This window comes from Mustela putorius, unplaced genomic scaffold, assembly GCF_011764305.1.
Source record: "Mustela putorius furo isolate JIRA1106 unplaced genomic scaffold, ASM1176430v1.1 tig00000759_pilon_pilon_pilon, whole genome shotgun sequence".
NCBI lineage: Eukaryota > Metazoa > Chordata > Mammalia > Carnivora > Mustelidae > Mustela > Mustela putorius.
Window position 1 is genome coordinate 6,305,742 of NW_025421467.1, and position 15,994 is coordinate 6,321,735.

The 15,994-nt window shown below is 40.7% G+C and overlaps 1 protein-coding gene across 2 annotated transcripts; it reads right to left on the reverse strand.

The window, feature by feature from the left end:
• Positions 1-8,958: 8,958 nt before the first annotated feature.
• NDUFAF4 (NADH:ubiquinone oxidoreductase complex assembly factor 4) lies at positions 8,959-15,108 on the reverse strand. Of its 2 annotated transcripts, none has more exons than XM_045084235.1 (3): positions 14,515-14,777; positions 14,236-14,339; positions 8,959-9,896 (listed from the first exon to the last, which is right to left on the reverse strand). In XM_045084235.1, the coding sequence occupies exons 1-3, from the start codon at positions 14,558-14,560 to the stop codon at positions 9,615-9,617; spliced, it is 432 nt and encodes a 143-aa protein (XP_044940170.1). In that variant the 5' UTR covers positions 14,561-14,777; the 3' UTR covers positions 8,959-9,614. The 2 variants fall into 2 exon arrangements, with proteins under 2 accessions (XP_044940170.1, XP_044940169.1); XM_045084234.1 differs by lacking the exon at positions 14,515-14,777 and adding an exon at positions 14,870-15,108 and having other exon boundaries at positions 8,969-9,896.
• Between the last annotated feature and the right edge of the window lie 886 nt (positions 15,109-15,994).

The following is a 15,994-nucleotide window of genomic DNA, read 5'->3' on the forward strand; positions in this document are numbered from 1 at the left end:
GACCTGGGCTTTGGGGAGAAAGTGCTCCTGGGATAGCGCCTCCGCCACAACTAGCAACATGACCTTAGGTCCAGCAAGTATTTCACATCCCAAGGTTTTCTCACGTGGAAGTTGAGGAGGATAACAGAAGCTGTCATACAGAGTAATTGTGAAGATAAAATGAAATAAAGAATGTAGAGTACTTGCTACTATGCCTAGTAAGTAATATTCACTGCAACTATGCAAACTATGATAACAATATCATTATTATTATCAGCATTATAATTATAAACTCAGTGCTTTATATATTTATGGTACCCTACAAAGGAATAAAAGAATTTACTTTCGGGCTTCCCACAGATTACTCATTTCATAAAAATTTGCCATGATTGGAGTCAGATTGGAATTGTTCACACGAAAGTAACAAAGGTGGAAGCCGCACGCACGATAATTTTAAAGGAGTGCCATTTTATCCTTTGTAAGTTCAAAGGACAAGCAAAGGTGTGAACATACACATCTTCCTGTTTTAAATAGAAATCCAGTTGGAGACAAAAGAGATAATCATGCATCTGTAATAAGCATAATTTCCTCAAATACATAGCAATACACTAAGTCTTTAAAGCAATTTCGGATCTTAAAAGCAAATTATTCTCCAGAACAGGTTAAATGTGTTATCAATACTTGCCTCACACTGACAGTTTGCTTAAATAACTATTGTTTGCTTTCTTCTTAGAGATTTCTTTTATTTAAATGGTCTGTTTCTATCGAGTTGGCCAAATTCTAAAATCTCACGTGATGGAGTCTGACTATATTACACTGTGTATAAAGTTAAACGTTTACAAATTAATCTTTTCGGGGTGCCTGGGTGGCTCAGTTGGTCAAGCATCCGACTCTTGGTTTCAGCTCGGGTCATGATCTCAGGGTCCTGGGATCCAGTCCCATGTTGGGCTCTGCACTCAGCATGGTGTCTGCTTGAGATTCTTTCCCTCTGCCTTTCTTCCTCCCGCCAGTTTGTGCTCGCCCTTCCTAAAATAAATCAATCTAAAAAAAATTAATCTTCTCTCCAATGTCTTAGATCTCCTTCTATCTCTCATGATGTTATCTCAAATCATTTGACATTCTTTTATAGAATTCTTTCCTTTTAATTGATTAAACTCAATGAGTTTATTTTATACTCATTTTAAACTCAAACTGTACTATGAATTCTGAAAAAAAGCTCAAAATAGTAATAAAAGTTCTTAAATCTGGGGACACTTGCGAAGTAATAAGGGTTCAAAGTTACAAAGCTGTAAAGAAAGAATTGTGTTCCCTCAAAATTCATGTGTTGAAGTCCTACCCATAGCACCTCAGAATGTGACCATATTTGGAGAAAGGGCCTTCAAAGAGGTGATTAAGGTTAAGGAGATCATTAGGGTGAGCCCCGATCCAATGTGCTGGGATTCTTATAAAAAGAGGAGATGGCGGGGTGGGGGGGGGTGCCTGGGTGGCTCAGTGGGTTAAAGTCTCTGCCTTTGGCTCAGGTCATGGTTCCAGGGTCTTGGGATCAAGTCCTGTATCTGCTCAGCAAGGACCCTGCTTCCTCCTCTCTCTCTGCCTGCCTCTCTGCCTACTTGTGATCTGTCAAATAAATAAATAAATCTGTCAAATAAATAAATAAAATCTTTAAATCTTAAAAAAAAAAAATCCTTTTTAAAACAAAAAAGAGGAGATTGGGACACAAACAGGTACAGAGGAAAGACCGTGTGAAGACACAGGGAGAAGACGACTATCTTTAAGCGAAGGAGCGAGTCCCCAGAAGAAACAGCTATGCTGACACTTTGATCTCAGACTTCTAGACTCCAGGACTGTGAGAAAATTTCTGTCATATAGGCTATCAGGCCTGTGGTCCTTTGTTACAGCAGAGTCCTTACAAACCAGTATAATCGGCTCTTCTACAGTGGCTATATAATCAAAGGACTCTGATGTGGATAAATATAAATACTAGGTTAAAAAAAGAAAAAAAGGACATTAGGTATCTAATGAAATAGAAAGACCTGGGACTTTGCTAAAGGTCACACCTTGTCCGTAAACATGAAAGAAATCTCTCTCTGGATAGCCTGGTCCCGCACAAAAGCCCCATAGTGAGTGTCACAGTGAGAGTCGCAGCCTACACAGCACCAGCCATAGTGGGGCTCTGCAAGGAAAAATTAAAAATAGAGACCGTATCTACCAGCATAAGAAAATCAAAACCACACAAAAGACAAGTGCTTTCAATAGCCTCTCAAGAAGTGAAAGTATATTCACAGGGAGTGGAAAACCTGCCTGCACAGTCACCAAATACGCCTTAGAGCCAGAGGGACTGGGCTCTCTAGAAACTTAATTCTATGATGAACTAATTACTTTTATATGATTTCCCCCTCCCCCATAAGTGGCAGCTTCCTTCTCCTTAGGACAACGGCCTTAATTAAGGCAAATAAACCCAGCTCAGAAGGGTTCTCATCTCTCCCTCCTTTGAATTCCTATTGCATTGTGTTTACACTTCTTAGGGCACTTATTAAATTCTGCCCTGTAGTTGGGTAATTTGTACTCTTATCTGATCAGGAAGCAAGGGGTGTGTTAATTCCTTACCATAACTGTTACCTCTGTATCCAGCCCAGGGATTGCATTCAATTAATACTCAGTAATATTCATTCAAAAGAATTGAACTAAATTACCATCCAATAAACCACTGAAGTGTTATTTTGCTCTTCAGGTCATAGGTAAATACATGCATCAGTAGGAAACTTCATTGGGAAAGCTGGAATTCACCCTGGGGAAGTCGTGAGAGATGAGTTTGGAGAGATTAAGCAGACCTGGAGCACCTTATAATTTAATAAATTTGGGTTTTATCCTAGGGCTGATGGAATGAATTTAAAGCAGGGGAGCAACAGTTTCTCATTTGCATTTTTAAGGAAAAAAACGGTCTGGATGTCAGTTGGAAAACAAATTACAGAGTCATGACTGAGGCAAAAAGCTGAAGGGGACAGGGTTGGGGGTGAGTTAGAGAACAGCCTGAGGCATCTGAGTTTTACAGTGTTTGTAATTGAGAGTCTAGTGGAATCACTGCCAAACCAACCACCCAACGTCCACTGGACAAGAGAGGGGGGTGAAGATGGCAACTTTTGATTTTTTAATTTTTATTGAGGCATTAAGCGTTATAAAGTATGTAAAACGCTTTATTTTGAAATGCACAGCTTGATGTATTTGTACATAATGTACATAATGTATATACTAACGCATTATCCACCCAGGTCAAGACAGAGAATGCTTCTTGTACCTCTCATGCCCCTTCCTAATCAGTATCTTATTAATTAAAAGGGAAGAAATAGTCATTTTACAGAGAAAATGCAGATGCTTACCTTCGCCTAGCTATCAGAGTTAACACCATCAAAATAAGACAGATTGGTAGCACGCACTTCCTGATATGACGCATTGTGAAGGGCAAAGATGGCAAGGAAGTCTTTGACACCTTTCCCATAGTGAAGTGTTGACTACGATGTCCTCTACTCTCGAATCAAGGTAGGCTCTGTGACTGCTCTGACAAGGAGAACAAAGGAGGGATGCTTTGAGAATTCTGCTTTCTTGGTCCTGCAGGGTTTGCTTTGGAACCCTGCCAGTTGCCAGGCTCTAGGAAGACCAAGCCACATGGAGAGCTTGCCTGTGGATGTTCTCTGCCAGTCTTGGTTGAACTCTCATCAGCTGCCTGCCACGGGAGTGGGCCACCTTGGATGCCCAGCTCAGACTGGCCTTCAGATGACCCAGCCCCAGCCACCAGTGCATGAGATCCCAAGACAGAACATCCCGGCTAAGCTCCCAACAATCTGCCAAACTGTGAGACTTAGTGACAAATTGTTAAGCTGCTAGGTTTTGAGATGGTTTGCTATGCAGGAGCAACAGATAACTGAAGCAGCAGCCAGCGCTGGGAAACTGTGAGCTCGGTGAGGCTGTATCTTCCCAGGTGCATCCCCGGCTTCTAGAATAGTACCTGGCAGGCCATAGACAGATCGATAGGTGTTTCTGGTGAATTAATAATTAATTAAATAATTAGCAGTATATTGATTTGAGGAAATGACCCGAAAGGCCACTTTTAAAGAACTATTAAGCAAAGTTTCAGTGTCTTCTTTTGGCTTAATAAGTTACCTGAGCAAGCAGAGAGTGTTGAAAAAAAAAAAATTGTGCGATTAATCTTATACCTACATTCAGAAGTGGGTCACACATTTGACCTCCCTAAAAGTGGGTCTCTTAAATAGAACGTGGCAACCTAAATATTTAAAGATCTCATTAAGGATGTTGTTTTGAGGCTTAGACCTTCAAAAAGTTTTTTATCTTACCTTTTGCTAGTCCTCCAGAAGCACCAGGGCCAGCGATAAAGGGAAAGGATGTAATAAAAAAAAAAAAAAAAAACTTTGCTTTGGTGATGTTGTGGTATTTCTGGGATATTTATAAAGCAAGAATAATCTCTCTCTCTCTCTCTCTCTCTCTCTCTCTCGGCCTTTCTCCCTTCCCCTCACTTCTTTCTTTGAAATTTTAAGTGGTTTTTCCATTTCTAAGCTCCTTATCTGAACCAATAGCATCAGCTGCAGACCAGCAGAAGCAGGAAGGCTGATTCTGAAATGATTGAATAATGAATGGATAACAGCCTAAGGAACAATGAGTAGAATTAATGAGAGTTGAATATCCTGTGCAGGGGTTTCCCTAATCTTAATAATATAAAGAACCCATTTGTATTGTTTTTTTATTTGGGTAATTAAAAAGCGGCATCTGTTTACATACTCATCACCCCTATAAAGGTATGTGAAATCATAAAGCTATATATTGAAAAAAAATAAAAGAATATGGTATACAAAAATACACATTATGTAATGAGCATTATTGGAAAATAAAAGGAAATTATAGATAATGCTAAAATAAAAGTAATAATCATTACATAGTTCAGTTAAATTACTGTACGATTTGTATTATGCTTATCTCAAAATGCAGGAAGACATTTAAAGAAAAATGTGGCATATTTCTCATACATAGGCGTTACGAAGAATACTAAAACCACAAAATTGGGGCACAGATGATTAAGCATCTGCCTCCAGATCAGGTCATGATCATCAGGTCCTGGAATCAAGCCCCACGTCTGGCTCCCAGCTCAGCAGGGAGTCTTTCTCTCTCTCCTACCTCTGTCCCTGCTTGTGCTCTCTCTCTCTCTCGCAAATAAAATCTTACAATAAATAAATAAAATTGCAAAATTGTCAAAATCATATTTTTTATTTTTTTAAAAAGATTTTATTTATTTATTTGACACACAGAGAGAGAGAGATCACGAGTAGGCAGAGAGTCAGGCAGAGAGAAAGGAGGAAGCAGGCTCCCTGCTGAGCAGAAAGCCCGATGTGGGGCTCGATCCCAGGATGCTGAGACCATGACCTGAGCCGAAGGCAGAGGCTTAACCCACTGAGCCACCCAGGCACCCCAAAATCATTATCTTTAAATGGAGTTTTTACTACCAAACATACATGTATTGAATTTAAGCAATACGTATTTTCTGAAATAAGAGAAAGGCCTGAGGCTTATTTTAGAAATATATGAAACATTATTTTTTTTTCTTGGTAGCCCCCCTATTTCCAGTTCTGGCGGTCAGTAAACAATCCTTCACTTCCCCTACATCCTCTTATTAGCTTACTTGCTTTGGAGCCATCAGCAGAATATACTGTCAGTCATGTAGCACTATCATGATTTTCCTCTTTTAAAATTAGATGAGGTCTTGCAAAGGTTATATTCCCTTATACAACTGAGAAATTTTCCTGCTCATCAAGACTGTGCATTGTGATCTATTTTCTTTCATGTCAGGAATTACTACTCAACTCCCAAGTAGTGGTTTATCCCATTTTGACTCAATTCCTGTTCCCAAATTATTCATCTTTGCAATGGCCCACCTGTTGCTCTTTTCCCCACTGGAAGCAAAAAGGAAGCAATCTACCTACCATAAACTTTACATCAGCACAGTAAAAAATTACAGAACCTCAGGTTTGCTCAGGATTCTGTTCTTCTAACTGGTGAGCTCCTCTTCTACAACTCTACCCACTTGTCTTCCCAAGACAGAGTTCTGTTGGAGCACTTACAATGGCAAAGAAATACCACGGAATTAGTGATGCAAATGCTCTCAATGTAAAGCTTTCATTTGTACATTGGGATCTAAGTGCTTCTGATATCTCATCTTTTCTCCTAACAAGTAACTCAGTCCTATTATTCCTAAAGGAGAAGAAATGGAGTATCCAGATGAACAGATATTCCTTCTCTCAAAGTATTTATTGGTTTGGTCTTTGTCAGGACAAGCAAGATAGAGCAGCTATCAAGCAATGAGTGATGGCTATTTAAGATGCATAAAACTATTTTAATCCTTTAGATGTGCTCATTTCTTGTATATTTTCAACTTGTACTCGACAAACTATCTTAGAACATGGCCCCAGTTCAGGGTGCTTAGAGCTGCTTCAGTTCAATACCTCCAGTTACATGTACAGAAGCTTCCTAATCACACCACTGCTAATTTTCCGGCGCCCCACTCTCTTTTCCTTGGAATTATGGGTGTTTAAGGGCATGGAATAGATATGGAGGCGATGTCCACCAGAGGGGTCATTCTTGAGTGGTTAGTGGCGAGACGCCCTTCAAGACCATTAGTGCCTTTTGTGGTTAGGATGACCACACCTAGTTTATGAGATACTCTAGTTTATGCGATCATCCCTATTGTCCTAATGCAATTGATGCCCTTTTCAGGTGTCCCAGTTTGGGCAATAAATTATATAGAGACCGTTTATTATAGAACTTTGCCGAATCTACCCACTTGGGTAGCTTTTGTCTCTTTAGACCTGTCTTCCTGCCCACCCAATAATTAACCTTCCTCCCTCTTCTTCTAACCTTGTTAAAGCCAAATCTTCTCATCTCCAGGTATTCTATCCTCTTCCCTTCCTCATGCTCTGGAAAGTTTTTCTTCCTATTCTTTACCTCCCGCTCCTTCCTTTTCTTCACAATCCAGACCATTGTGGTCATTCAACTTGCACAGATGGTCAGCTCACACTGGACAGTCTGCTGCCACACTAGTCACTAAGTATTTTTAAAAACATCCCTGATCTAGAACCCATCGACAAAGGCATCTTATTCAACCAGTCTGTCATACCAGAGGGCCCAGACATGTTGTTCAATGATTCTCATACATAGTGGGCACTAAGCAGTCCTGCACCTTCAAGGCCATCACTAAGTTCTTACAATCCCAGGGGGGTAATGCAGTGGAGGATTTAGGAGCACAGGGTTTTCAAAATAATGTTTAAATACAGGTTCTAACACTTATTAGGTAATCTCTGAAGTTATTTTAGATCTTTGTGCTTCAATTTCCCCTGTAAAATATTGTTAATAGTAAGATAAGGACTGAGATCAGTATCTAGCACAGTCATTGCTTTTAAGATGTTATCAATTATTACCCATTTTACTTCTGAGATCCCTTGGCTAGTGGCGATGCTGAGATCTACACCCAGGTTTTCTGAATCGAAACTCCATGCTTTTTGTGACACCACCACTACCCAAGCGCTCTCCATATAATAAAAGCAGTAAGAGGCCAATGAAAGATTGGGAAGTACTTTATTTGATCATGTGATTCCATATAAGTCAGAGTTACAGATGCCTCACCACAGTATACATTTGAATAGGGAAGATGGCTCAGAAATAGCAGTCTTAGTAATTCAAGTACTGATCTTGATTAGATAAAGGAAAACAGTTTTGATAATTCTTTTGCCAGACTTTTAAAACGCATTTTTTTACAGTTGTTTCCTGAAAGAACTACTGCTTTGAACCACATATAAACAAGGTACAGTTTATTCACATAAAGGAACTACAGCTGAAAACAAGTTTAAAAAATTCCCATCTCAGCCCATTTTTCTCTTCTCAGCACTGCAAATGCTTCATTCCATCATCACGCTGAATTCTTCAGCATCTTCCATACCATTTCTAGGCGAAACCCCGTGAAGTAGTGAATGTCGGTCCTCCCGGGAATTTTTCCTACCACATACTCCAATGTTCTACAATGTGCACTCTCTGCTCTTCCAAAATAAACTTCTTTTTGGCACAGAAGAAAAAACATGCCACTAGGAATCTGAAAACCTAGATTCTGGGCCCAGCTATGTCATAAACTAGAGAATAATCCTAAACAGGTCATAAAGCCTTCCCAGGTCTCTGTTCAAAACTGCAAAAATAAGTCATATTCATTCAGTCCGTTATTATCATTTATCTTCACAGTAACCGTTAGATTTAAATAAGGCAGCATTATACTCATTTTATAGAGGAAATTCAGTCTCAAAGAAGTTATACAATCTACCAAGATCCCACAGGTGGTAATACAGACACAGCTAAACTTACACGATCTCACTCAAAACCCTAGTACCGGTACACACTGTACTCATAAGTTGGTTCAATGGATGAAGCAGCAATTTCCTAGGTCCCTTCCAATGCTCAAATTTTAAGCTTCTTGCAGTTTTTTCCTCTCTTCTTTCAGCCAGCATTTACAGTAGAAAACAAAAATATATCTCATCACTAAACTTCATTTATCATGGTTCTCTGATTCAACTTTCTTTACAATTTTCTTGTGTTTTCTATTAAACCCAAAGCCACGTTTTTCTGATAGCTTCCACAACTGCCCGCCTCTCTGAAAGCTTTTGGATCTACCTGTTTGTCAAAACAGAGATGGCTAAAATTTTGTAAATACCAATTCCTTTTTTATTTTAAGAAGTTATTCCATACATAAATAAAATAGTTCAAAACAAGAGAAGCCCGGGCGCCTGGGTGGCTCAGTGGGTTGGGCCGCTGCCTTCGGCTCAGGTCATGATCTCAGGGTCCTGGGATCGAGTCCCGCATCGGGCTCTCTGCTCAGCAGGGAGCCTGCTTCCTCCTCTCTCTCTCTGCCTGCCTCTCTGCCTACTTGTGATCTCTCTCTGTCAAATAAATAAATAAAATCTTTAAAAAAAAAAAAAAAAAAAAAACAAGAGAAGCCCTTGCTAAGCTAACTCTTATTCCCTATAATAATAAAATGTACTTTTTTCTATTGATTTCATATCCACTTTCCTGTCTGTTTTCATTTGGGAAACACCATTATTGTATCTCACTGTCAAGTCTCCCTTTCCCTAACAAGAAAATATTATAGTCATAAGAGTTAGGAAAACTCTTACTTTCACAATTCTATAGGAAGAATAAATTAATCACCTAAATTGGACGGCAAAACTTTGAATGTCAAATTGAGAGATTCAGGACATTTCCCAAGAGGCTGTATGACCAATCTAAAAGCTGATGAGATGATGTGCCAAAAATTACACTTTAAGTTTTTTACTTCTAATAGATTTATATATGTGCTCATTAGTCTTGCTGATATTACATAGGAACATATGCTGAAACCAAATTAAACTTTATAGGAAAACAAAATTCATCCTATCAGCAATCCTGAAAATTCAGCAGAGCCCAATAAATAGTATGCTCTCCCAAGAAGGGAGTTTTAAACATTTAATAATTTGTATAATTAACATGCTGAAAATGAGAAACTGAAGAGGGCGTGGGAATGGGGAGTACCTATAGAAGTGATTTCAAAATTTTCTTCATTTTGATGGTATCGCTTTCTTGCCTTCAGGAGGTAAGAGTTTGACTTCAAAAGTAACAAAATATTTGAGAAGGGATTTTACATCTTTCTGTTCTAGGTAGTATTCTTCTGCTATTTTCTCAGCAGTCCACGTTTCTGGATAAAGTTTATGATTATTGAGAAGTGTCAATGCCTCTACAATGGAAATTTTGCCTTTGGGAATGTTTTTGATATTCATGTTAAAGTTATGGCCTTTTGCCAGTCTGAACTCCTTTTGCTCTTGAGGTCCAGGATCTTTTACCTAGTATCAAAAAACAGAAACAAAAGGCTTTCAAGACAAGAGAAAAGATGTGACATCTACTTTCACACTTCTCAAATCTCCACTACTTCAAATAAATACTACACATGCTTCTCCAAACTACATTTTCTCATCACAATGACACATAGTTTGATGGCAATTTTGCCCCATTGCCTTTATGTAACTATAGCTCAATCACTGTTAAGAAATTAAGATAGTTCTACAAAATAACAAGTGAATGTATACCATCCACTCATGATATTATTTCAGGTATATTAAAGAACAACATAAATTAATGGATTAGACATGAAACTCTTCAAAGACTTCCCATTGTCCTCAAGATAAAACACAAATTCCTTAGCTAGACAAATAAGGACCTTCATGATTGGGTCCTATTACCTCCCCCCACCTCATTTTTCCCAAATGCATTGCTCACACGTCCCCCAGACTGTAATGAATTCTGTTCTCCAAAGGCATCACACTTAACTTTATATTCCCAGGTAAACCTTCTACTCCATATCTAGTTTTATTCAAATCTCCCTTCTGATTAATACTAAATACTGAAATTATTAGGACACTGAAAAAAACAGCTTGATAAAATTCAGCAACCTCTCGATTAACAGCTCTTAGCAAATTAAAAGTGTGATAGAAGTATTTTTAAAATCAGAAACCTTATCATTTTGTTATAATTAATGCTGAAACATTAGCATGTACAGGAAGAATAGGACAGAATACCAACTTTCACTGTTGTGTTAATGCTACAAATAATAAAATTAGTATAAATAGTAGAATGGAAAACTGTAATTCTATGCCAATAAGAGTTATCTTCAGAAACCTAATGGAATCAACTAAAAAACAATAACTCAGTAACGTGGGTAGCTGGAAGACAAAAATCACTCACTTTCTGACACACTGGCTTAGTTTAAAAACTTAAGGTGAGGGCACCTGGGTGGCTCAGTAGGTTAAGCCTCTGTCTTCGGCTCAGATCATGATCCCAGGGTCCTGGGATCGAGCCCGGTATCGGGCTCTCTGCTCAGCAGGGAGCCTGCCTCCCCCACTCTCTCTGCCTGCCTCTCTGCCTACCTGTGATCTCTGTCTGTCAAATAAATAAATAAAATCTTTAAAAAAAAAAAACTTAGGATAAAAAAAATCCCATAGTAATAGTCTTCCCTCTATCTTCCAAAGATTCAATAATACAAATATGTTAATTCTCAAATTAATCTATACATTCCAATTCAATTACACTCAGAATCCAAATCACACTTATTAAAAAACAGGACAATTTGAGAGGTATCTGGGTAGCTCGATCAGTTAAGCATCTGACTCTTGATTTCTTTTTTTTTTTTTTTTAAGATTTTATTTATTTATTTGACAGAGAGAAATCACAAGTAGATGGAGAGGCAGGCAGAGAGACAGAGAGGGAAGCAGGCTCTCCGATGAGCAGAGAGCCCGATGCGGGACTCGATCCCAGGACTCTGAGATCATGACCTGAGCCGAAGGCAGCAGCTCAACCCACTGAGCCACCCAGGCGCCCCTGACTCTTGATTTCCACTCAGGTCACGATCTCAGGGTTGGGAGATGGGCCCTGCACAGAGCTCTGCGCTCAGCAGGGAGTCAGCTTGAGAATCGCCCACCCCTCTGCCACCCTGAGCATAAGCACAAGCACAGGCACACTCTCTCTCAAATTATTTATTTAATCTTTTTAATTAATTAATTAAAGAACCTGACAATGTGACTCTCATCGGGGGGAAAAAAATGTGGCCACAGCCATGAAATTTTTGGGGAAAAAGAAAGGTCACAACAGATATCAAGACACATTACAAAGCTCCATTATTTAATATAATATGATCCTAGTGTCAAAATAGAAAAATTAACTAGAACTGATGAATCCTTAAACAGATTTGTATGTATTAGTATTTAAAGTGAGTGGAAAGGCCCCTAGGTGGCTCAGCTGGATAAGCGTCTGCCTTCAGCTCAGGTCATGATCCCAGGGTACTGGGATCGAGCCCTGCATCCGGCTGCTCGATCTGGGGAGTCTACTTCTCCCTCCCTCTCTGCTGTTCCCCCTGGTTGTGTACACTCTCTGTCAAATAAATAAAATCTTAATAAAAATTTTAAAATTTTAAAAAAATTAAAAAAAAAATAGAGTGGAGAAAAGACTGGGTTTTCAGTAGACTGTTTAGACAACTGACCATCCAGGAAAAAAAGATACCCACACACCAAACACTATATTTATTGCCAAATAAAGATTTTAATATAAAATATACAGTCATATGGGGTGCCTCAGTGATTAAGCGCCTGCCTTCGGCTCAGGTCATGATCCCGGGGTCCTGGGATCAAGCCCTGCATCTGGCTTCCTGCTCAGCAGGAAGCCTGCTTCTCCCTCTCCCACTCCCACTGCTTGTATTCCCTCTCTCGCTGTGTCTCTATCAAATACATAAATTAAATCTTTAAAAAAAAGATTAAAAAAATAAAATAAAATATACAGTCATAAAAGTACTAAAAGAAAATACAGAAAATGGTTTTCATGTTAGAGTGAGTCCAGACTTCCAATACCATGAAGAAAAAGGCTAACATATCTGACAGAACTCTGAAGAGCAGTAAGTTAAAACGCCCCACAAAAATAAATTATTTGACATATAGTATCACTAATATCTAGAGACATCACAAGTCATTAAGAAGACTAGGAACTACCCAAAAGAGAAAAAGGGCAAAACATAAATAGGTACTTCAACTTTTTCATTGCCACTCCCCCACGAATCCTTGTAGACTTTTCCCAAGACCCCCACATAAAATTTTAATACCACTGTATATCTCTTCATGTATTGTATGTATGCAACTACTCATAAAAACTGTTAAATTTTTTTCACTCCCCAAGGGCCAATTTTTGAATGCATGATTTAGTATGACATGAGAGAAACAACAGTTGGAAGTATTATTCAACACAAAGAACATGAATATCAACCCTTCTACCTTTTTAATGGGAACATCTGGTGATAAATGAACCCTGTAATTGCTATTACATGCAACAACTCACAGACCTTACTTTACATGAATTTTATTTCACTTATTTAATGAAAATTACATTAATAACTCTATCTGTGAAAACAGTATTGTCTATGAAGACAGAGTACCAGCGAATTCAAGAATGGAAAGAAATCTGGGAGTTGTCATTGGCACTTCTCTCCTTTAATCAAATTAGAACAACTTAGAACATTCCTGCCCCAACAAACTTATGTAGTTGACTCAGACTCATCCTTCAGAATGAGGCTTAAATGTCACTTTCTCAGAAGCCACCCAGTCCAATCACAAACAGTTCCCTCTGTTAAACTCACAGTGCCCATACCTGTCCTTCATAGACATATCAAGTAATTTTGTACTTATGCCTGCTTATCTCTTTAATCTCTGTATTCTTCACAATATTCCAACCGAGAGTAAGGAGTACGTCTGCTTTGTTCAAAACTGTAGGAAAAGCACTTGTGGGGGCGCCTTGGTGGCTCACTGGGTTAAGCCTCTGCCTTTGGCTCAGGTTATGATCTCAAGGTCTTGGGATCTAGTCCCACATCCGGCTCTCTGCTCAGCAGGGAACCTGATTCCCCCTCTCTCTCCGCCTGCCTCTCTGCCTACTTGTGCTCTCTCTCTCTTTCTCAAATAAAATAAAATAAAATCTCGGGGTACCTGGGTGGCTCAGTGGGTTAAGGCCCCTGCCTTCGGCTCAGGTCATGGTGTCAGGGTCCTGGGATAGAGTCCCGCATCGAGCTCTCTGCTCAGCGGGGAGCCTGCTTCCTCCTCTCTCTCTCTCTCTCTCTGACTGCCTCTCTGTCCACTTGTGATCTCTATCAGATAAATAAATAAAATCTTAATAAAAAAAATAAAATAATAAAATCTTAAAAAAAAAAAGGTACTTGTGCCTGGCATTTATATATGGCTGTACATAAAATTCCCATTCCCAACGTATTCTGTAATCTCCCAATTTTTACATTTCCTATCTGAATATATCTTTAAAAAACAAAAAATACCAAACAGCAACACAACACTAAAGGAATCCCTCAAACTAGAACAAAACTCAATCCACTGAAGGATGAGAAAATAGTACTAAAGTTTTCCTTTGGTGATTCAAATGACAACCACTAGAAGAACTTCACCAAATCCTATAAACTGTGAAATACTATCCCCACGATTCTTAAGTTTTGCCAATGCCCTGTATTCTGGTCACAACTACATTGACAGTTTGAAACGTGCAGAGCACTCACTCTCTTTTACTACCCACCACACTTCTGATCATTTTCCTGGAGCACAGAAAGGTTACATTACTTATCTGCTGAATGCAAACACACATTACCTGCAAAGAAGATACCGGATCTTTGGAATCAACGTACACATCTTTTAGTAAAGACAGCAGTTTGTCATCTTTTCTAGCTATTTCTCCCTTAATTTCTGGATGGCCTAAGGAAAGAAAAAGAATGTCACAATATGAAAACGAAACAAAATGCCCTTTAAGATCCTAACACTTAACACAAGTCAGCCACTTTCAATTTTTTTGTTTAATAAACGATCACTCGGACAGTACGGGAAGTACTGCGCACGGAAATCAAAATGCCAGGCTGGGCTCGGCGCCCACCGTTCCGTGAAGATAGCCAGAGGGCACACCGGAGGAGTGCTTCCATTTCTGGATTTCCCGCAGCAAGTCGGTAGACGGTAAAGGTAAGAGCTCGGGAGGGCCGGACCGGGACAGCTGGGGCAGCCGCCGCCACCTCCGGGACTACGAAGTGGGCGGAGCCGCCACTCCACGGCGGGCGCTACAGGACTCTTTCAATGTCACCGGCCCGGGGGCTCCACCTTTCCGCGCTCGGCTGACAAGTCAGTGCTGCCGACCCCGGTCACCTCTGCCACGGGACCATGACCCACGGGCGCCGAACCGCCCAGCCCGCCCCGGGGGCCCGCGCGGACTTCTGACATGCCCTTGCACCACTTACGGCTCATCTGCTCTCGCAGGAGGCTCTTGGTGGAGGGGTGCCTCGGAGCCGCAGAGGGCTTCATCTTGCTGATTTCCCGTTCCGCCCGGTTCTCTAGATTGAAATTACGGATTGCGCGAAACACCGCAGCCCCCATCTCCTCACAACATGCTGTCCTCCGCTTCACGCTGCACGTGGGGAAAACACCGGCTCGGACGACCTCCGGGACGCATCGAGCATGCGCACTGTGGGGTCGACCCTGCTACACGCCGGAAAACAGACGCTAAATGCGTCTGGCTCGCCCCCTAGCGGTCGGGAGGGCGCACGCCGCGTCTCCGCCCTGAGTATGTCAAAAGGACCGCCTCCCTCCTGAGCAAGAAGCTTACGCCCGCGTTGGGCCGCTTCCCGCGGGAGGAGGCGGGGCTTAGGCTCCCACCGGCGGGAGGAGGCGGGGCTTAGGCTCCCACACTCAGTGGTTCCTACCAGTGCAGACTCGGCTCTCCCGCGGGAAGCTTTAAAACACACACAGGCGGGACCTCGCCGCAGACTTCGGGATTTCACGCCTTCGGAGTAAGCACCCGCGTTGATTCAAGCTTTCTACTGTGATTCGGCAGTTGCAGGCTGAGTAGAGAATCAAAGTCGTCAGGAAATTGACCTTGAAAGGTCAATTGGTCAAAGGTCAGTGTCGCCAATAAATACGGAACTAAGTGCACCAGAATAAGGGAAATTCCTAAAATGCCCTTTCCTGTTTCCTGAGGGGAAAATAATGAAAGTGTATTCGCGGGGCGGGGCTGGGGTGGGGGGGGGCGCTGCCTGGCTCCCAGGGTGCAGCGTGGGACTCTTCATCTCCGGGTTGTGGGTTCTAGCCTCAGGCTGGGTGCAGGGATGACTTAAAAAAATAAAAATAAATCTCAAAAAAATAACAAAAACCTCAAAAAAGAAAGTGTCCTGTTTCCTGACGAATATTTGTTCTCACTCTTCTATTTAAATGTCTTCAGGTTCCTGAGCCCCTGCCTGATGGCTTTCTGAACTATCTTGTCCTCTTTTTCTAGATCTTTTACATCCTGCTCTCCTAAGGCAATTTGACTTGGTGGTATTGATGTGGGAAACAAAGGCAGAAGAAAAATTGCTAAATTTCCTTACTAC